At 35.6% G+C, this 23,453-nt stretch overlaps 1 protein-coding gene across 1 annotated transcript in view; it reads right to left on the minus strand.

The window, feature by feature from the left end:
• Nucleotides 1-4,174: 4,174 nt before the first annotated feature.
• The window catches only part of LOC120335102 (uncharacterized), a 33,788-nt gene continuing 14,509 nt past the window's right edge, over nt 4,175-23,453 (minus strand). Inside the window, exons 11-36 of the mRNA XM_078112765.1 lie at nt 22,601-22,729; nt 21,896-22,158; nt 21,374-21,524; nt 20,841-20,948; nt 19,765-19,876; nt 19,050-19,167; nt 18,306-18,382; nt 17,654-17,791; nt 17,223-17,355; nt 15,709-15,850; nt 15,005-15,250; nt 14,443-14,619; nt 13,750-13,906; nt 13,317-13,522; nt 12,941-13,116; nt 12,730-12,860; nt 11,717-11,875; nt 10,666-10,879; nt 10,100-10,280; nt 9,375-9,503; nt 8,595-8,959; nt 7,887-8,273; nt 6,887-7,143; nt 6,547-6,753; nt 6,060-6,226; nt 4,175-5,310 (exon numbers count right to left, since the gene is read on the minus strand). Of these exons, the coding sequence (XP_077968891.1) occupies nt 4,979-5,310; nt 6,060-6,226; nt 6,547-6,753; nt 6,887-7,143; nt 7,887-8,273; nt 8,595-8,959; nt 9,375-9,503; nt 10,100-10,280; nt 10,666-10,879; nt 11,717-11,875; nt 12,730-12,860; nt 12,941-13,116; nt 13,317-13,522; nt 13,750-13,906; nt 14,443-14,619; nt 15,005-15,250; nt 15,709-15,850; nt 17,223-17,355; nt 17,654-17,791; nt 18,306-18,382; nt 19,050-19,167; nt 19,765-19,876; nt 20,841-20,948; nt 21,374-21,524; nt 21,896-22,158; nt 22,601-22,729 (4,862 nt within the window). The 3' untranslated portion in view covers nt 4,175-4,978. The remainder of the gene's footprint in view (nt 5,311-6,059; nt 6,227-6,546; nt 6,754-6,886; nt 7,144-7,886; nt 8,274-8,594; nt 8,960-9,374; nt 9,504-10,099; nt 10,281-10,665; nt 10,880-11,716; nt 11,876-12,729; nt 12,861-12,940; nt 13,117-13,316; nt 13,523-13,749; nt 13,907-14,442; nt 14,620-15,004; nt 15,251-15,708; nt 15,851-17,222; nt 17,356-17,653; nt 17,792-18,305; nt 18,383-19,049; nt 19,168-19,764; nt 19,877-20,840; nt 20,949-21,373; nt 21,525-21,895; nt 22,159-22,600; nt 22,730-23,453) is intronic.

Below are 23,453 nucleotides of genomic sequence, written 5' to 3' on the forward strand. Positions count from 1 at the left end.
AAAACTTTGCATGTCTTTTTAAAAACGGATTAAATATTTCTACACACAACTTTCTTATCAGCACAGAGGGGTGCATCGGGCGCCGCCCAATATCGGTACTTGGGACTGCTTCTGAGGTGAAACGTGGTTCATAGTCTACGCTTGCTTTAGAAAAATGTCAGCCATCGGTCCAGCCGATATTGTGGAACCTGAACTATTGGATGAGTCTCCTTTCAAGCCATGGTGGGAAAAAATAAAGGAATATAATATGCGAGGCATGTTGATTACTTCATTCCTTCTGGTGTTTATCGAGACAACGGCATCCTCGACAAAGTGTGCGCCGAAAAATGCATTTGCAAATTTGACTTTCGAACAATCTACTTTATCCAATGAGTTTTGTCAATCGCAACGAGGTGTCATGATAGATCTTTTTGGAGTCTTGTCATTGGCGACCTCTGTTATTTTATACCTTTGCTTTGCCATCTGGATGCTGTCCTCTGAAATAACAACGATGTTTTCAGACGTAAAACGAATTGACAACGAATTAGGTAAGCAAAATGTGAGCAAAGACGAAGTTGAAAAAGCTGTTACTATCCCTCAAGTCACCAACAAGGTCGATAACAGGGTGGAGATGTTACGGAATATCTGCTATCTAGTAACCTTTAGAAACTTTGATAGGCCGCAAAGAGCGAGAGATAATATCAAGACGTATTATCTGAGAAGATGCACTCTGGCTGGTATTGTATCGCTCATTGCATTTATTCTTGACTTACTTTTCGTAATTTTTTACTGCCCATACACATCCAATGCATTTGAATGCATTCTTTCCGAAAGAGAAGCTACGGTTGTTGGAACCAGCTTATTTCTGTGCTCTGCAGACCTGCATATTAAAATCTATCCCTTTGCAATAATCTTCTTGTTGCTTTTGGGCGTTTCCATCGGTATTTCTCTATACGGAATTTATTTTGCTACAAAACTTAAAAATGATGATAATAGTACATTCGTACTAGAATTTAACAAATCCTCTTGCAAACTCAATGAAGCTTCGATAGCAATACTGGAAAGAGTAACTGACCAGAGAGAGGTGACAGAAAACATGAGAAAAAATCTCCGGAGACTTGGATTATGCGTCTATATTAGCCAATACGCGAGATTTGACGAATGTTTGAATGGAATAAAATATGCATGGAAAACACTTCGAGTGAACAACAATTTTCTCTCAAAACAGGATAGAGAAAATTACATAACATACCTGGACGTTCATCAAGCGGTATTTGAGTTCGACAAAGAAATGCAACCTACAGATAATTGCTGCTTTGATTGCGAAAAACGCTTGAAGACAAAAATTCAAAACCGACGGATACGGCGGATATATGTTAGAACGGCAATATCAAATTATAATGACATTAAAAATGGACGATATGTCGCTGAGCACTTACTATATTGGGCTTTGAGAGACAAGACAAAATATGCTGGTCTTCGGGACAAGCTTGCAGAATATCTTCCACGGATAAACGAAAGAAAACAATATTATATTGATAAGTTGTGCGAAATTTTGGAAGCTTGACTTGTGATTAGTTCTTATCGATTCCGATATAGGGGTTCTCAATCTTTTTTTTGTACCCCCCGAGTCACGAAACAATCAACGCGAACCCCCAGTAATCAGACACCAAACAAAGTTGTGATATATTAACTGACAATTTGTTGCAACGGCAATTTATTGACCACCTGCTGTAACTAAATTGAATATTCGTGTCGATGTTATTGTCCTTGTCCTCGACCTAACTAATGAATTCTTGGGATCTCTCTCAAGTTTCGATGCATATCCCTTTCTGCAATGCTCGCATCAAATTGTCTTTTGAGATTTCACAGTTTGGCTGAAAAGCTGTGCAATTCACATTGTTGGGTCACAATCACAACAGCGCTAGATCAGGGAAAATCTACGCTGAGTTTCAATTGGCATGCATTTTCATCTTGTAGTTACTCAGTTTTCCATTGTTAAAGGATATTGAAAAACACACACACATAAACTCGACTTCCATCCAAGTACCCCTGAAAATCTTCTCGCGAACCCCAGGTTGAGAACTCCTGCATCGGATGCAATACAACTTGTTTTCATGATTTCCATTTTGTTCAAACTGATTGTTCATCTAAAATGTTATTTGCATAATATATTTATAATACCCAATATAGAGTGAAATTCTTTAGTAGCCTACATGAAACTTATATTTTTTACCACATTGAAATTAATTAATTTTTTGTGTAGTCATTCTTATACTGAGGATGTAAGACATACAAATATGAAAAAACTATTTCGATCTCGCAACCTGTAAAGCCTCCATTCCGACGGAAATGAGAGAAAGAGTGTCCCGCTATTCATTTGATCGACGGCTGAACATATACCACGAATTAGATTTTGCGTCGAAAAATAAATTTCATTTTATTCGCTTTCATTTTTTATTTCATTCACGTTAACAATTTATTTGTTATAATGAAATGTAGCAGAATATTGCCAATTACAATAAACTCGCACAAGGTAACTTGGGTATTTGCAGGAATAATCATTTTTTCAATATCGGGTCTGTTTATTGGCCTTGTACTTTTACACTGTACAGAGACTACAAATCACATGTCGAATATAGTATATATATGGTACTCGTCGGTGTAGTCGTTTATTGCTGTTTCAATCATTTGAGTGCCAGTCAATCACTGGTATTCGTCAAAATCCAAACTAGCGTTTAATAAAAACTTCCCAATTTTACTTTAGAATGGTAGGAGGTCAAAGGTTACGGAAAAGGTAGCTATCAACTTGCTGAGAAAACTCCGCACTTATATAAGTGTGATTCGTTTGCAAATGTTCATAAAAAAATAATGATCGAAACTTCCAACAAAAGTTTGGTTTCAATAGGCCGCTATCAAAATATCAAACTCAAGAAGCAATCCACATTAGAGATGTACCGATACCACTTTTGTCGCCGATACCGATACCGATCCGATACCAGCTAAAAACGCCGATACCGATACCGATACGCCGATACTACAAAAAGGCCGATATTACCGATATTCCGATACCGATACTATGTGATTATTACTTAATTAGGTGTGCTGTGTAAGGCAGACGGGTTAAAACAATGGTCTTTGAGTGTTGTTCATAGTACACATTATTTCAGATCGAAAAAAAGATATATCACATAATATGAAATTAATGTTTGGTGATTGCTTTAAATGATTAAGATACATTGTACAGTAACGCTAGTAATCTCGGTGTTCAATTAGAAAACTCATAAGCCGGGATGTCCAATTTGAATTTGATGTTAATATCGCGATCCTCGAATATCGTTATTAGTGTTTAAAAGAATATCGAATATCGCCCACACATTCTAGCGCCGCCGTCCTACGTTCAAATTAAAAGCATTTTACAAGTTTTTTATTTCGTGGCTAATCGTAATCGTCGAAGCAATAAGTCAAAGCCAACATGAAAGACTATCAATCAGCACCGACAAAAAGGAGGATTACCCATAACCGTCGAGGATGTTTTTTTACTTTACTATTTTATAATATTTTACAATTACTATCATATATTTTGAGACAGTCTGGGGCTAGGCGGTCATGCTAATATATCTATAAAGTAATTGTGTAGTTAAACAAAATTAAAATTAATACCTGCGTAGAGGGATGGATAATTGTGTCGGAATTTAGTTTATCGATGTCGACGGACTAAATGACACTCGTACTTGACGACAAACAGTCAGAACTTATACCCGTGCCAAAAGTCTATGTGCCGTTAATAGGGACCCCAATTCCACTGTATGATGGGTGCCTAGTTGCTTTTTGTTATGTGCTATGTTGATATATTTCTTCATAATTACTATGTAATATTAAAAATGTCAATATAAATGATTGACAGCGAAAATAGCCAAATTAGTTGGCTGATAAATAGCTAAAAACACGTGAATCCTATTCTATCGCGGGGGTGGGACATGTATGGCTCATAGCTCACGATCTCTCCAGACAAAAAATAAATTAAAAAGTAGTATTCCAACTCATCTTTTAAAACATTCTGGACCATATCAAAATGGTAAATATATCGGAAATATCGGCCTTAATCTAACCGATACCGATACACGGCCGATACCGAAAAAATGGCCGATATTGCCGATACCGATACCCGATACATCGGTACATCTCTAATCCACATACCAGGAAATGAAGTCAGCGGCTTATTAAGGCGATCATCAAATGAGATTAAATCAACCCGAACAAACATGAATCGACCAGTTTATCTGTGCCACGAGCATTTTGGCTCGGGTGATGTCGACGGGTAATTGAAGCATTCAGAATTGAACAACTTCACTTCTTCATGTTTCAAGGTGGAGTCCGCCACCCTGAACAGACTATTTCCTCGGAAGCCAATTTAATAAACTCTTCTATTAATGCTACATTTATTCGAAAACCCATTGCGGAAATGCCTTCGCAAACAAGGACTTTTTGCGAAAATAGACGTTAAACATGAAAGAGCTCTTCGGTCGCCCGTAATCTTTTCTCGGATATCACCCCCTTAAAAGTGCGCGCGACCTTGTTTTCAGCAAATTTTCAAACGACGGTGCAAAGTTTTCCTGGTAAGCTGATAGGTTCCATTTCTGTAACCTTTGACCTAGCACGCAGAAGTTGAATTCGACATTATATATATGCAATTCGATAATCACCTTGTCACTATCTGTAGATAATTTATTTTGATGATGCAATTAGCAAAGATTTAGAATGGTGACATTCAACTAATCAGAAACGATGTTCATTAAAAAAGAGAAATTTAAATAAAGATGTAATGGATGAGTAGAAAAAGTGTGGATGAACTCTCAACTATAATTATATTGTAATTCAAAAAAGGATATTTACAGTGTATAGACATAATCTCAGTTTTAATCGGTAAGTATGGAGCTTAGGTAGGCTACGATTAGTTAAAGATAATTTTCACTTCTTCGCTTCACTACATGACATACTAAAGAGCAGAAACAGTTTCTTCGGCCTTTTTAACTGTGTTGTTGTCAAAAAGTTCATTTTGGAACATCAAATTTCTCTTTATGATTTTGGCGTTTTTTGATTTGATGATACGCCCTTGCCACGCCCACAATAAAAGGAACACGATCAGTATAAAACCAAGTACAAGACAGAAACTAAACATGATATAAATTGCAGTATCGGCTTCAGAAGGCGTCAAAGAAAGTCCGAGACCTTCTCCAATTGGAGAAATCGCGCTCGGACATGTAGATTGGGAAATACTGGAGACTGTTGTTGACGAAACAGGCACAGGAGTTGTTGTCGAAACGAGACCTGGTTGAAATAATATAGATTGTAAATATTAATTAAAATCTGGCTTGGGGGAAGGTGTCGCTGACTGGACGACTCATTGAGTCTTTCGCGACCCCGCTTCAATTGCTGTGAATCAATGTTTCATGTTTTTTAGATCAACATGTTTTTTTTGCTATCTATTGATAGTTGCACGAGAAAAATATCGAAATCTGGTAAATCGTACAGCTTCCTTCACCATCAAGTCCGAAACCAATAACTGGCCTACATCGACATGGACTGATAACCGGACGAAAGATTGTGATTCTCTATATGATTAGGTCGTCTTATCGACTTTTTTCTCTCATGATAAACATGAAAATCCCTTGTATTCTTATTATGGAGTATTCCCATATTTTTCACAAGGTTAAAAAAACATTCACATGTTTAAAAATAAAAATAAACTTGAAATATTGGCTCTTAAAAAAAGAAAAATAGTACCAGTGGTTGAGTGCTGTGGGTTCATATTAGTAGTTTGAAACATTCATGATTTGTCGGATGATGTATAGCTTCGTTCATATGGCCATTTGCTACTTGCCTTGACTAGAGTGAAACTTTCCACGAAGCAATTACTTGTCTGAATTTTTTATCGAAAACATAACGGAACAAATAATTCAAAAATTGAATATTTGGCAAATTCCACTTTTTCTCCAAAGCCTATTTCCAACGAATCTTATATTTGACTAGAGTTTATAAAAGTCAATGCAACAATAGAAAATATCTCGGCAACAAACCTTTAGGAAACTGAGAAACAACCTGGCTCCATAGATTATTTTTTTCGATGTTATAATCAGTTGGATTGTTCAATGGCTGAATAACATTTGAATTCATTTCCAAATACGATTTTCTTTCATTTGTATATTCTGTCCAAGTGTTTGATGAAAATGCGTTGTTTGGGTTTCTAAAAAACGGAAAATAGGAATTTAAGAGAGAGTTTTATTGTTTTTTTGATTCATTGAAACGTACGCAGCCAGGATTTGTTCATTTTAACACAACGCCATGCATTTGGGGGGGTGGACATGGGGATCCGAGCCAAATTTTTCAATCTGTCATGCTAAAATAGATAGGACGAAAGTGGTGACCTTTTAGTCCATAAAATTATTCATCAAAATATTAATCTAAACTAAACAATTTCACTTCAAAATTTAATCCCTAAAATTTTCATCAACTATAAATTTTGATAGAATTTAAAAAACCGCTGAAAATAAAATTCAACCTCACCCTCCCCACGCAAAATTAGTCCAATATCCCATTATTGCCAAACTGAATTCTCTGTCACTGTCCGAAAACTTGGAAGGTTGTGTGAAGGGTAAACCAAACGTGTATATGACGTCATCACCATGACGTCCTCCAAGCCATGTAGGTAACGATGAAGTGTTAGATAATGCAAGAGGTCGAATAAGAACATATTGGTAGAGAGATCCAATTCTGAAATAGAAAATGACGAGACAATGCTTTAAAACATAATAACATCATAAAGCAAGACTCTTCAAAATCCGCAAAAAGTGATCCCACTTTTGTCTTCCGAAAAATCTATCGAAACGTAATAAATTCATCTTACCCTGACTCCAATTTTGCTTCCAAACTTTTTGATGAATCAACAGCAAACATGAAATCAGTAAAATATTTGACTGAAGATTCAAATTCAACATTTTCTGTTTCATCCCAGTTTGTATATTCGTGTGTAAGTGTGTTGTATAACTCAGGAGACCATTGGTCAATTTCTCCACCAATCAGAAATCGATATGTGTCTTTTATAGCGGTTTGAAGAAAAGTGCTTTCTGATTGTGATCTGCCTACTGAATCTGGATATGCAGCCTGAATAACAACATTATTGACTCAAGTTGAAAATCTTCGTTATTTAATTATATAGTTTAATTAAAAAATTAGCGCAAAATGGGAAATTTGTCAAGTTGTGTCATAATTAAGTCTATCATTTGAAAAATTAACGAAGTGTAACCAAGTTCCTGCAGCCTGAATGGGAATAATGTTGTCTTATTTGAAATCATGGCCAATTAACTAGTTCAATTGAGACATTAAATATTTGACACAAAAATATAGAACTTCAAAGATTAAATGTAGAATTTGAAAAATTAACATGGTTTAACTATGGAACTAATGCAACAATGTGGTAAAGATACCCAGAGAAATTAAAAATGGATTTCGAACGTAAAATTTCAAACAGAAATGGGCATGTTTAGAAAGTTTTCTGTGGAACAAACTTCAATAGTTATTTTAATCTTAATAATTCTTATACCCCCCACTTGGTAAAAAATGTTATATTGGCAATATATCAATACAAACATAATGGTCAATAAAGATATATGGAACACAAAATTTTCAAATTAGGATATCTCTCTCTAAAAAAATAACCAGTATTTATATAAACACAGAGATGAGTGGAAGTCGCCAAACCCCCAAAACACAAGCCAAGTCGAGTCACAAGACAAGCTGAGTTTGTCACCAATGGAAGTTATTTGTGTGCGAGTTTTGATTATTTTATTCAAATGATTATAAATGATGACACAAGTCTTCCAATTAAAAGAAATATTATAATTCACCTTCAAATATCTGAAGAATTCGTGACTCGTTGTTCCAGTCATAAAATCAATCTCTGATTCAGAGAGTAATTGTGTCATATTGACGTCATTTGGAATGATGTCATCATCAATTGTAAATCTCCAAGTGCCCCATGCATTGCTGATGTCATCAGAGTTTGATGTCATTGGTTTCAAGGGCATTGATTGGACGATATTATTTGCGTCCAGATTACGTAAGCAATCTAATGTTTCAGCCTCGTTTTCAAAGTTTCCGCAATTGCTTGATTCTGCCACTGATTTAGCGATGTTTCTACATTGATCTGGATTACAGAAAACCCAGGGTGAGAATATTGATCCACTTTGACTGATCGATCTTTTTACGTGGGATCTTGTAGATGGTAATATCGCCTGTTAAAGTAAAATAAAGAAATTTTCATATTTCCAGTGGTAGAGACTGTTACTGTCTCTTGCTCGGTTATCAGTCCATGTTGGATATGGGAATATGTAACCAGTTATTATGGTTTAGATACAAAAACTTTATGCTGAAGGAAGCAGTGCTTGCATTCACCACTCTTTGTGAACATGAACCCAGTAATTCGTTTGCACATAATTTTTTCCCAATTGGATTTGAACCAGCGAGCCTATGAGCCGATTGCAAGCTTGATTCCAACGCTTAGCAGAATGTGTAGCTAAATAATAAAAGTTGTTATTTGCAAGTATGAAACTCACCAATATCTCTGCTGCTGCACTCCCGGATCCTTGTCCAATCAGCGTCAATTTTTCAGAATCTCCGGCAAAATTTCCTGCGTTTTCTGTTGCCCATAGCAACGCTTGTTGGAGATCAGAAAGTCCGTAATTTCCCTTCATTATGTCATTTTCAGTTGTTAAAAATCCAAGCGCTCCGAGTCTAAAACTTGGCCGAATTATCACGACTCCTCCCAAACTTGAAATGTATGATGGATCTAAGGTGTTGTATCCAGAGTTCCACCCTGGACTCCCTCCACCACTCCAAAAACTGCCAACATATTTTCCGGGATCTTCTCCGTTAGCATCACCATGAATCCACATCATCACAGGTGTCGAGGTCGTATTTGCTAAAATAGGAAATCAAAAATTCTAACTTTTTGAATTCATTATTCAGAATGGTAAATAGGTTTAATAAGCATTGTAAGCACCTAAAAACAAGTAACTGGTTAACTGATTCCGTACAGGACATAGACTGGTAACTGTAGTCCGTCATATGATTAAACCGTCCTAACATCTTTTTTCCCCTCCGGAACAAATATGTTTATTCTAAACTAAGCGATGATATTTCCTATGGAATTTTAAAATGTTTCAATTAGTGCCCATGAGAAAATAATCTAAGATAATACTTGTGCAGTACAGTGTTAAGATATGCCTGAAATTTGATAAAACTACTTGCGACATCCCCTTGGCTATGACATCTCAGCAGCTTTCCTCTCTCTCAGGATGAATATGAATGATAAATATTTTCCTATGAATACTCACTTCCGATCAATCCTGTAGGCATAAAAACATCCAGATAAAGACAATCTTCATCACCGATAATATTTCCATCAGATGTTGTTTGAAGACAAGGAGGTTTTGGAAGATTTGCTTCAAGTATGTTTGTCCATGCTGTAGAATTAGATCGAGTTCGAATCATTTTTAACATCCAGAAAAATTTGTAAAATTGGTCGGGCGAAAATGGTTCCATAATTTAATAATGTTGAAAAAAAAAAAACAGTTTTCAAATTTGCAAAAAACTAATTTTTGCAGAATTGAAGTACAATTATACTATTGATCATTTTCTGTGAGATTAGAGCACTTATTTCAGGCGCTAATGATTAGGGAATATTTATGAAGTCAGCCAAGCAAAAATCACGGAACACCAAAATTTTTTTATTTCGGACGAGCACACCCATTTTCTTTGCCAAATTAATGTGAATTTTTGTAAAAAGCCAGTTTTTGCAGAATGATTTATTTGGTAACTATGAATCGTATTTAAAAAATTTAAAAAGAACTATGATAAAAAATAATTTTCAAATTTGTGTAAGTCACCCATCAAAGAAACCAAATTTTATCAAGATCCTCAATAACGCTCAGAAGATTGTTCGAAACTTCGTTTCTTCCTTTGCTGTCATTATGGGTTTATCATGCTGCAACTCCCATACAACTTCATTTCATAGTCTCTAGCATGAAGGATTGAAAGTTATAAACCCGATCCAACTTACGATCGGCTTTCTCTGATTTAGCAAATCTTCTGTTTCCAACCGGTGGTTTTGCAAATGGAATTCCAAGAAAAACATGAACATCATACATTTCATTCTTAATTCTCATTCCACGAATTCTTCCTCCACTCGTCATTACTAAAGGATTGTCCGGGTCAGTTACAGGAGGGGTAGGAGTTGTTGTCTAGAGATACAAAATGAAACTGTGTAATTACTATTTTAATATGTATTTTACAGATGGATCAGCTGGCTGGGGTGATCACAGGTTTCGGTGACAGGGCAAATGTAGTCAAACGAATCTTCCAAAAACTTCCAGCTATTAGGAAATTCGAAAGTCGTTCCGACTACCAACTCAAGGTTGAGAAAATTGTTTGAACTTTAGTGTGAATATGAGAACTTTACTAACGCATCAATTGAATGGAAAAGTTAATGTGCCCTCCTTCAGGGCCAAGACAGACATAAAACTTACACGTAAAATCTTGGTTTTGCTATGAATTTCACTTCAGATGTTTTTCAATCGGTTTTAACACATAGCGCGTACACAGATTCGAAAGGGAAAAAAATCTTACTTCCACAATTTCAATTTCGCAGAATTCAGCTTCAGCGATCAAATGTTCATTCCAGAAAGCATTTTCAGTCAGAAGTAAATTTTGCAACATCATTGTTTTGTTACCAAGATCAAGTTGAATGTAATTTTTCGCCGAAGATGCAGGTCGTGACCCCTTATAGTTATCCCAATTTACTTCCGGGTCAGGGTCAACAGAATATCCTGTATTAGGATTCCTAAGTCAAAAAACAGTGTAAAATAAGGGCAAAGTTAGACAATGAGAAAAATGAAATTTTGAGTTTCATTCTGTATTATGTTACGTTAAACAAAAATCCTTTTTGAAGAGACTTCAACTTTTTTCAGAACGAGTTGCTAAACTGGCAGGTACTTATAGGTACGAGCTGAGGGTTTTAAGCAACAGAATTTTTCATGTTTGTCAAAGCATGTCATGTTCCACACCATCAATTAGAGTTCCACTCCAATTAGAGCCTTATATAAGCGTCTATCATTCCACAGAGGGGTAAAGGAGCCACTTACATTAAATAAAGCCTTAATTTGTATTTAATGTTTTCAAAAAAAATGTTTTGCATAAGCGGGCATTGATATATATAAGACTATTACATTAACGTGGCAGGCATGGGGTCGGCCAATGTTCCCTCTAATTTTTTGTAGTATGTGTGCGCAGAAATTTTGGTGTGTGCGCACTTTTTTGAAAATGACTTATATTTGTGCAAAAACCTATGAAGAAATTTTGGCGTTCTAACCGGATAATGGGTGGGCCAACAACAAATTTTCTCAACCTGCCAACCGAGAACATTGTTACATTACATCGAAATACGTCTGTGCGCAGTAAATCTATGCGTGTGCGCGCGCACTTTAGAGGGAACACTGGGGTTGGCATAAAATTTTCAATGTGTGATTCCGAGATAGTCGAGTCCAGCGCTTTAACCCATAAGCTAACTGGGGCCTCTACCTTTTAAAATAGCTAGACCAAAGTACTATTGTACTAGCAAGAAAAAATAAAAACGAGCAATGCAACCGAATAAGTATTTTTAAATTTAGCCTACACTTACCCTGACTTAGCAAAATTGCTCCAATACTGAATTATTCTTTTGCTAAAATCTTTAACTTCTTCTGGTTGTGTGACATCGTTGATGACATCACCAAATACAAAAGAAAACTCAGCTGAATGAGCTGCGCCAGCCCATGACGGAAATCCATAAAAATCTGGCCTAAAAAATAACAGCTGAATTTAATTCCAGGATTTGATGAGTAATTAAGAAAAAGAAGGAAAAAACTATATAATATTAATTTGCGCAAATTGATGATTTAAATGGCCTATCAGATCTTTATTACTAGGAAGTTAATGTTATCACTTTACATCAGGGGTCGGCAACCTACGGCCTGCGGAGTAACATAATCCGGCCCGCGTCACTTCACTGAACTATAGTAACAAAACAGCTGTTTTGACGAATATATTTTTCACGTTACACAATTCATTGTGAAACGCATGTAGACTAAATTATATTATGATCTAACAAGTATAAAATTCACAATTACTTGTTTAATGAGCCTATAATTTAATTATAATTAGACAAATGGCAACAAAACGCAGAAAAGTTGATGCTTCGTGCAAAGGGTTCGATGGTGCCGAATGTGCAATGCAATGAGGGAAATAAATCAATATTCTATTCGAGAGATGTATCACTGCTTCATTTTTATTATAAAAATTATTATCCGCTCGGTTTTCAACTTTCTAAAAATATGTGTGGCCCGCCAATGACTTGCAACCATTATTTTGGCCCACGAGCGACCCCTGCTTTTCATAGTGACTGACTAACTAACCTATGATCATTGGCCCCCCTTTTAATATGTTTCAATCAGTTATTTCGAGCACCAGTTCAATAATAAAGAAGCCAGCAAAAATAAATGAATCACAGTCAAATATCACACAAGTTACATTCTATTTACTTTAAATTAATATAGTCATTGTAAATGGCACTTAATGGAAGATTTTGCTTGTCTCCTTCAAAAGATTGCTCCATGGACCCTAGATGGACGTCTATTTCGAGAAACCCTGTCTTACCTGTCATGGGGATACGTGAAATAATAAAAATAAACTTCGGCTCCGAGTTGGACATAATCATCTGCAATTTGTAACGCTTGACCGATGTATCGTTCTTGACCAAATAAATTCGTTAAATGAATTTGCATTTTCTGAAAAAGGGAAAAAATTATGATTCAGAAAAGGATGAAAATCAGAACAGCAGAAAAGAAGAGAGAGGAAAGGAAGTAACCTGTTCGTCTTGAAAGAAATTTAAATCATCGTAATCCGCATATTGTTGATCTATTAAATTTGTTCTCCATCCATAAGTTGCTTCCAACCATTTATTGATGACTTCATGGAATTTCTCTTCATTATTAACAGTTTGTACATCTCCCCATCTTACACTCCCATCTCCATTGTTTGCACCTGATATATTCATAATTAAACTCTTAACAAAAAAACAAGGGGAAATCTGATACTTTAGCATAGGATAAGGCACAAACATTCGAACATATCGCTATGCATGGTGCAAATGCTGACACAACATTTTTGGGACGGCTAGGAAGCTTTCATGATTTGGTCTGATCACAAAAAAGAGAAAATTGTCGAGATAAAAGATCTTTTACCAATAACATAATTCCAATTTTTGACTCGATCTTCAGTTACAAGTTCTCGTGGATGAATTGGAATAAATTCTCCATCAATTGTTGGAAGATAACTTAATCCTGTGGATGACTGAAAAGTCAGCAACGATGCTGCGTCAAGATTACGTAAACAATTGACTATGACATCATTTCCAGAATTGACATCACAAGAAGCGGCTTGTGCTAAGCTGAAAAAAATGACAATTTACATATGTTGTGTGCATAAATGCAGACTTGGATAGAGCTTTGTTTGGAAAGAAAGAAACTTACAAATCACAAAATATATAAACCTGGACATCCCAAAACAAAAAAACGAATATGATAATATCATAGTTTGTTAATTTTTTACAAATCAAAATTTTCATAAAAAACTTGAATAAGGTTCAATAAAAACAATAATATTTGTAATCCAAACCTAACAGTTTTATCGAGTTGTTTCATGTCATCATACGGAAGAATCGAAGAACTTTCAATAATCGCTTTACTTATTCCTAGATCATCGTTAGTTGGACTCAGTGATTGAAGCAAAACACTCTGACCTCCTGCTGAGTTCCCAAATATTGTGATTTTATCTAGAAAAAGTCAAAAATTGGGTGAACTACTTATAACTCTCCCATATTCTGTTCAAAATAAAATTTCATGTTATTGAGAAAATTGGTGGTTATAGGGTTTGCACCAATCGTCTTACATTTTTTATATATTTAACAATAAAAAATTCAAAAATCTACAGTGGACGGCGCGAGCATTAAGAATACGCTTGCCATCGGTATGGGTAAGCAGGTTTAAATACTGTGGAAGATAATTGTGTGCAAAAGGATTGCTAGACTCTTCACCGCCGTAGGGTGGTTAACTGCTGATCGATGACCATCAATTCCATGAATTTGAGACAAATAACTGGTTAATTAATCCAATATCTTGCATGGACTGCTAACCGGACAAGAGGCAGTGTTTTGTCATATGATTCAGTCATCTAATTGGCTTACCTCATATCAGGAATAAAAATGATATGCCATCCTTATCCTAACCAATCTAAACCCTTATACAGATCTAAGGCATATTTGAACATCATTTCTCAAACAATATTATAGAATATTATACCCATGTTTACCTGGATTTCCACCAAAATTTCCAATGTTATCTTTCACCCAGTTCAAAGCCATTTGTTGATCAAATAATCCATAATTTCCTCGAGAATATTCATCGTCAGTTGTTAAGAATCCAAAACTTCCAAGTCTGTAGTTGAAATTAATCACAATAACGTCACCAAGTGCTGCGAGGGTGTCACCTGCAAGAGTAGATATCAGAATGACACTCAAAATAGTTGATACAGTTCAAACCGAACAGGAACCGCCTTCTACAGAGGAGAGTCCCTTTTATGTCTTAACTAAACAATCGATGTATGCTAAACCAGAATAATACAATCTGAAACTTAGTGTTGAAAGCAAAATGTATGGGTGCCGATGAATTTCAGATTAGACTTTAGGTAAAGAGTTAAATAAAGCAAATGAGTACAGGAGATCCAGTGCAAAACTTACGTTCATGCAAAAGGTAATTGAAATCCATGCTAGACCTCAGTCATTTTACAAATAATTTTTTAACTGATTTTGCTCATTCTAACCCCTTTTATTACAGCACATTTCCCCGCATCATAACTTTCCTCCTGTGCATACCTTTCAATTTTTCCATTCCGTTACCATTTTGATATCCACCACCATGAATCCAGATCATAACTGGCAACCCCGCTGTCGTATCAGCAGTAACATTGACTTGAGGAACATATACGCATAAATACAAACAATCCTCGCTCATCGTTTCATCCAAAACTGAATTTTGTGGACAAATTTTTTGATAACTTGTTGCATTGAGATTATCAGACCATCCGACAGGTTTTTGTGGTTTTGAAAATCGCAAGTATCCTAAAATAGAAAATTTTTTGACTGAACATAAAGCCTTGATAAACAAAATAGCCTGTGTAACTTTGGTCTTATAAATTCATTAAATTTTGTCATATATTATTTCAAAGCAGTGCAGGATAGAAGAATTTAAAACCGAGTTTCCCTAATACCAACTGAATGACTTGGTCTTCTCGAAATTATTAAATTTTGTCAGCATTAAAAAACTTTACAGCAGTGATGGGCAGAGAGAACTCAGATTGAGTGTTAAGTTGAGTTATGAGTCATCGAAGTCTCGAGTTGATTCCTAAGTTAAGCCTCATCAAATTAACAAGTACGAACCATTCCTATTTAGATAACTTGAATCACTTAATGTCTTTGATAAATAAATAACTCAAGTCTGATTTGAGTCAGTAATACAGAGTGTCATCTTCAGTTACAGATTCAACCAGAAAGCAAGTGACTGTTTATTCTTTCTTTACCTATTGGAGGTTCAGCATAAGGAATCCCAAGATATCTTTCAATTATCTTCCCATTAGACTCATATTCATATCCTTGTACGCATCCACTTTCTGTAGCTCGTATAAGAGGATCAGGTGGACATGTTACTGCTTTAAGCTGAGCCTAAAAACAAAGTTATGACAAATCCTACATCATCTATTTGAGTGCAATACATCTCAAAATATTTATATTAGCTTGTATGCAATTGAATTGAACTAAGTTATTCAATAATTGATTGTTTTTTTATAAGAACAAAAACATTCAGGGTGAATTTATGAAGATATTTGTTTATATCCCATTTGCACCCATAACTTTACAAGTAGCGAAACTACTTCAAATGGAAGGGCACCATTAATAATAATCTACCTATGTCTGTTCAAATGAACTTATAACAGAGGGTTTATTATAAGATGTCACATGTTTCCCTGCAGACAATACTACAACAACACGCCGAAAAAGACTTAACATTATCAAAATATTTTTCCCAACATAAACTGTAACACCTGATGAGGTGGTGAAGGGACTTGTGGTCCTTGTGAACAAACAATATCTTTGACTCAAGATCTTTAATCCGTGATCGCGTAACGTAAACAGTTAGCCAACGGATATATTATCTAGATCAGTGGTCCTCAAACTTTACGTGCCTACAGACCCCCTATAAATTCCCGAAGTAATCGCGGATCCCCACAATTTTTAAACTGTAAACACGATAGAAAAACATAGCATAGAGCGATTCAGACAACATTTAAATTAGCTACCACTCCTCACGTACACAAATAAGTAAGCGGAGACGAAGGGGATAGTGATTTTAAATGCAGTGGCGTTTTGCTCACAACTACTTGTTTTTGTGCAATATAATCATATTCATGAATATGATATTTAAATTGAATTTTTGTTTTGCACTCCTCTAAAAACTACTGCAAAAAGCGCAGATGCCACTATCAACATTTTTTTATAGGAAAGGCCTTATTTGGGAAAAGTCCTAGTCGATTTTTCACTGTTCAGCCATTTTACTTCTAATAAAAAGAATGCGAATATTTACAGAACAGGTAGTCTGACAAGATCGCCGAACTGCGATCACGGAACCACGGCACGAATTTGTTAATTTTAAAGTTGTCATCAATCACACAGATATTTGAAGTGAAAAACGAATTCCATAGAGCATACAGAATTTTTTTTAAATAAGTAAAAGTAATAGACAACAAAAATTATAAACCACGGAAAGTTTCGAAGCATTTGATACTGTAGTTGAACAGAAAAGAATTTTTTTACAAGAAGAAGAAAATGCAAAAAGACAACGTTAGCCTATAACGCCAAAACTATAGGCTCTTGCGGCCCCAATGATATTCCTCCCCAGGGGTCCTGAGGCGTCCGCGGATCCCAGTTTGATACCTGCTGATTTAGAAGAAATACTATGCTAAAATTTTGACTTGTTTATTAAATAATCAATATCATTTCAAGCAGAAACTGTTTTCTTGTGATTATTCAAACTGACCTTAATATTAGGTTTTTCTTTATTTGTAACTGAATTCGAAATCTTAGATCTTGATTCATCAGCTGGGCATGAACCAAGCGGAAGAGTCCAAATATCTTTTAATAAATCTGTCCAGAATTCTACGATCTCTCCTCTAAATAAAAAATAATTTAAATAGCGGAATATAAAAATTCTATCCTCGTTATTTGTTTTTGTTACGTAAATCGAAAGACAAAACTATTTATAAATAAAACACTTCATATCCAAACAAATGAAATTTTTCTTCAGTGACAAATTAGGAAAATGTTATTTTTTAATACCAGTTTTGTAAAATAATAGCCAATTCTTGTACTGTAAGTTTCTTATGATTACCAGTAGACGATTCTGCAGTAAAATGACTGGCATTTTATACTTGCCTTCTTGAGGAAATTTCTTATTTTTAGGAATCTTACCTGTAATTACTTAAAATAGGAGAATATATTTCTGGTTCCGATGCAGTGCTGGAGTTGAGTTCAAGAGCATATTTTGTATCAGAAGTAAATTCAGGCCATTCAGCAAATATGTCGCCTTGGTTTGGATAATTGGGATTTCTAAAGTAAAATAACACTTTTAAAAATAGTCTGTCACATCAATTTTTTTTCTGGCGGACATCGGAACGTAACATGGGTAACAGGTTAGGGTTAGGCGATAATTTTTTTCCAATTTTCCTTATTTTAGTCCTATTATCAGTTCGAAGACTAGCCAAGAGCCTCCCGTAGTATTTATACCTAAAATTATGGCCTAACCCTAACCTAGTACATATATTACATTCCGATGTCCACCATATTGGTTTGCATACTTCGGGAGCCCCATAATGCAATAAATGAAAATTTCAAAAACATGCAAAATTTGTCACAACATCCCTCTGCAATCTTTAAACAACAAAAAATGTAAATATTCAAAACAAGGCGAGCAAGATCGAACCTAACAACAATTTTTGGGGTTAATTAGTTTCACTCCTCTTCAAAAAATTGTCTTGTGGGATGCGCTCCACTGCTTTACACAATGAAGGTTGCTGGATATGTTGCTATATGTAGATTTTCATCTAGAATTAAAACTTCTTACCCACTCCATGCAAAATTAGTCCAAAAAGTCATGATAGATTTGCTTAGTGTTAACTCTTCGTTGGTGAAGTTTCTGTGCTGTAAAAATAAAATAAAAACAAGTCAGAGACAGAAATAGAGAGTGGGAGAAAAAATAAGAGGTAGAAAGAGAGGGGAGAAAAGTGAGAGATCTAGGACTCAAAAGAGAAATAATGGGAGGGAGAGAAATGAGAGAAGAAGAAAGAAGGTGAGAGAAAATGAGAGAGGATTTGGTGAATGGGACACAAAAAAAGAAAAAAGAGAAGAGAGAAACGAGAGAAGTGCTAGAATATATTAATATTTAGAAAAAAAAGAAAAGTGTGATATAGAGGAAATATAGCTGAATAACTTTTATAATCCCCCTTCAAGCTGATATTGGAATTACCATGTTTTAGATGGAGTGATAAACTATACTACACTCCTACCAATGCTTGTGTTACGCCAATTCTTATTGATAACTTCATTTCCATTCCAGATGGAGGTAAGCCGATAAGACGGCTCAATCATTTCGTGAACCACCATGACCTCTCAACTGGTTACACGTTGGGTAAGTTGGGATAAATATTCTCTACAGGATTCGAACTTTCGTACCTGGTCAGGATATTATAAGGTGCATTGGAAAGCATGTTCTTAACGTTTAGAGCAAACCGCCATCCAGGCAACTTTAGGAAAAATAGAGAGTACTTTCAATACACAAAAACCTGAATAACAAAAACACATGTATTACCCTATAATCATGTCCAAATACATATTCCAATTCCCCTGTGTGATCAGCCTCCATCCATTCTGGCCAGATTGGTATATTCGATTTTTCACTGAATCTATACATGTATGTTCTGCCAGTGCTGTAAAAAAATGTGTATTTTCAGCTAAAAATAAGCAAAATAAACAGTTATAGATGGGCGTCAAAAAATGCATTACTGTATTTTCTCCATAAGATGGTCATTCTCGAATTACCAGTTTATTTCCGCTTCTCCAGAATAGAATCCCTTCCCAATGGCTTCCAAGAATAAGTTACTACTGAATAAATGTTTTCCGAACAATCGAAACCTACTGCCATTTGGAGTTTCTAAGAGTGCCATATTCACAAAATTTCATATAGAGGCAGTGGTTCTCAAACTACGGGGCGTGCACCACAAAGGTATGGACAAAGGACGTAGACAATTTTTGAGAGTGAGTGAAGCTAATTAAAAATTAAAATATTTGGTCTTGCCTGCCTTATTTTGGATATTTATTTACGTTCCATTCACATATTTTCAATGTGTTTTTTGAATAAAACATGCTTTCTCATTACTATCTGTTATTTGTAGCTTATAGTTAGCTAGTTATTTTCGAGGTGGGGCAGGAGACTTGAAATAGCGCTATAGTGTTTATACAGAATGAGAAAAAAGTAGGGTAATGGCTCATCTTGCATGTGTTGATATTAAACATTCAAAACTTACCCATTAGCTAACAATCTTTCATTTGCTGTCCAATAAGTTGGGGTGGCGAACATTGAGTCAGTGTACATGTCAACGATGGCAAGTTTCGGCCATAATGTGTCTGTGGCTGGTTCTGCAATAAATAAACTATTGAAATAGGTTTACAGTGGCAGTTAGTATTTTGATAAGAGACAAATATTTCATTCTTTTTCGAAAAATGCTTTAGACCAAACTCAATTGACCGCGGGCCAAAATTTGAAGCGGAGGGATGTTCGCGGGCCGGAAAGTGTAGCGCCCGAAAGTGCGTGGGATGTCTATGCTTTTATGGTTCATAACTAAATTACTGCCCTATGTAATCATAATACCGGTACGAATAACTGAGATAACGCTTTAAATGAATTGTTACGATAAAAACATGCGCTTAAAGTGTGATAATGGCATAACACTTGGCGCTATCTAGAATGCAAAAAGGTGAAACAAAATCTGTTGCACTAACTTCCACACTATTTCACTCAAGCTCGGCGGGCCATTTTAAATCGTTATGCGGGCCGGATTTGGCCCGCGGGCCGCGGTTTGGGAACCCCTGCTTTAGACAATCATCATTTGTTCGTTGACACAATATATAACTAACTTAAATTGTGTGACAGGAGTCGTGAGGGACCTGAGTTGATTTTGGTAACTATTGATCAACCAGTTTAGATTGTTTGGAATTACGTCAATCAGAAATGTATAAGGCTAATTGTCCTCCATGTTTGATACATGACGGCTGTGCCAGCTGTTTTCACCAGTGATGTCCAAGACATAATATAGAGGATTCAAGATGGGATGTCTAGATCGCCGTGACGTTGGTGGTCACACTTGACATGATAAAAACAGTGTTTTCTCTCATTAAAATCAAACAAATGTGGGATTCAAAGGACTCAAAATTTTCAAATACTGAAACTTTGATATAAATGGTCCACTAGGTATGAGGAAAACCTTTTTTATCCGGATTAAAAAACGTGCCCTAACAACAACAACAAGACAAACAACACTTTAGCAAAGTAATCTAGAAAGCCACTCAGTGTCCAAATATAAGTATATTGTCATAGCCTCACCTTCCCAATTAATATATTTGAATGCAATCGCCTCCGCTACATGACCCGGTATATTAAGTGCAAGTTTTGTGGATGCCATTCTTACATCATCCCGAGACATTGGGAAACCTGAAAGTAATTTTGAATAATGGGAGCATTAAAAAAAGCTATAGAAACATTTAGGATCGGATTATTTATCTCAGATACAGTTGACCGGGGATTAGGTAACCTGTAAAGTTTCTCCTTATTCCATGTACCGTATATCATTAGTTAGTTGGTAAAAGTGACAATGTCTAATTAAACTAGATCCTCCTTTATTGATTCTTTAGTCTAATTCAACTAGATTTTCGTCCGGTTGCCTGTCCATGCCGGGTACGGGCAGTTATTAGTTAGACAGTTATTATTTGTTTCAGATGCGTGGACTTGATGGCGCAAGATAATCAAAGGTGCGATGGCAAGCGTATTCCTAATGCTTAGCATGATGCGCTATAAGGGTGAGGCAGTTTATTCAAAATAATGGCCTTTTAAACAATATATCATTCAAAATTTCTGACTTCCGATGTTTATAGTTGGAAAATGGAGTGTGGCAAACATATGTCCATCCATGCTGTTATGCCCGAGTAAGAAATCTTTATCTTTTGACCACTGGAGAGTATTGATTGGGTCTTCAGGTATAAAATAACCGTCCACAACTCCGGCCCAACCCTGAAAAAAGTTGGAAAACGTCAGACTTTATTAATACTGCATCCCTAATCTGTCAACGTAATTAGATCAATATTAGACCATTTATTCTGAACTCCGCCATGGTATGAAAAAATTACAATACAGAGACAAACACACTGAATGGAAAAATACAAGGAAAAAACACACAGGGCAAAAAGTTACTGTATCGACAATCAAACCTACCTTGTGACATAAAATATAAGCGAGAAAACATGATAAAATCTCTTTGATGTAGGTTTTACTTTAAGAGCTACATTTTTTTATCTTTTTATATCCGTGATTTTTACTAGGGCCGTGGAAAACATCACATTTTTAGTTTTCAATTATAAGTTTGCAATTTTTAGTTAACCTACCCCATGTTCAAGTGCACCCTCTAATTCACTTGCCACCACTACGTCAGTCAATGGTTTATTCTGCAGGCATTTCACGAGTAATTGGTTATTATCTGTTGGACATCCGAGAATTTCAGAAAGTTTTCGAGCATAATATAAAGGATTTCTAATCAAAGTCCATTGTGCTGGAACGACTCCGCTTTGAGCGATTCCGCGAGAAAACAGATTTGTGCTCACTGGTGACATCATATGGTAGGATACAGAGGCAGCTCCCGCAGATTCACCTGCATAATATAGAAAATGGTTAATTTGTCATTATTTAATACAAATTGCCAGATTTGTTTATATCCTTCATGTTAATCAATGCCCAATTTTGATAAATAAATTGCAAAATCGCAAGCAAGCTTTCTGAAGGTCCAGCATGTATTGTATAAAGGTAAGCAAACATGGTATCAAAAATGGACTGCTTGCCATTGCAGTTTAGTTGGCAGAGTTTAAGACAGTAAATCAAAGACAACTCTGTATTCTAACCAACAAAAAAGGGTAATCAGACGCGCAATAGCCAGTATGTTCCTAATACTTAGCTCAATGTGCCAACTGTTGAGCAAACTGGATACCATTTGCAACAGTATTAACTTGTTTTTGATTTGAAGGAGTATCCAGCTTCCATGAAAATTGCCAAATGTACCCCCAAAAAGGTTGTACACTGTATTAGATCACATTTACCGAATATAGTAACTTGTTGAGGATCTCCACCAAAATTAGCAATATTATCTTGGATCCATTGTAAAGCAGCAACCTGATCTAACAATCCTGCGTTTCCTGGAGCATTTTCATCTTGTGTACTGAGAAAACCTGAACAAAGCAAAGGAATCTAAATTGGATATACATTGAAGATCTGAGACAAATATTAGGTTGACAATGCTGGACCAAAAATTGCAGTTCAGTCAGTCAGTAGTTTATTTTTCACCAAAATGAACATACACTAGATGCAAACAAACACTAGGAAAATGGCCAATAAAAATGACCAGTAGAAGCCAGTGAAAAAATATGAAACCTATGTTGGTTATCGAGCAGCGACACCTGTGATAAAGTCAACTTTGATACAGGTAGAATAGGAAAAAGTCGAACAAATAGGTTATTAAAAGAATAAATGTCCGTAAACCAAAACCGTTACAAAAAAGAGACAGTTACTCACATATATTAGCAGATGCTTACACAGAGCTTTGTTCAGAGTTAAGACATCGAAAGCCATAAAAAAATAATAATTGAGAAGTGATTTGTAAAGACATTAATGATTATATTTATACCTATATTTAGGGAACATTTTGATAAGAGAGAGAGAAAGAGATTTGTTTTTTCATCAACCAGAGAAAACGGGCATTGCAACAATTATAAAAATATACAACAACATACGAAAGTTTTTTGGTATTGACTGGGGGTATCGATACAACCATACGGTCATCAAGTCAGCTCCCCCCAGTAATAACAAAATCAGAATAAGTAAAATGGTTCTAGTCTTCCCAAACAGGCAATACCTAGTCATCGATTTTGTGTGGTTTAGGATGTAACCAATAGA

This window comes from Styela clava, chromosome 1, assembly GCF_964204865.1.
Source record: "Styela clava chromosome 1, kaStyClav1.hap1.2, whole genome shotgun sequence".
Lineage (NCBI taxonomy): Eukaryota > Metazoa > Chordata > Ascidiacea > Stolidobranchia > Styelidae > Styela > Styela clava.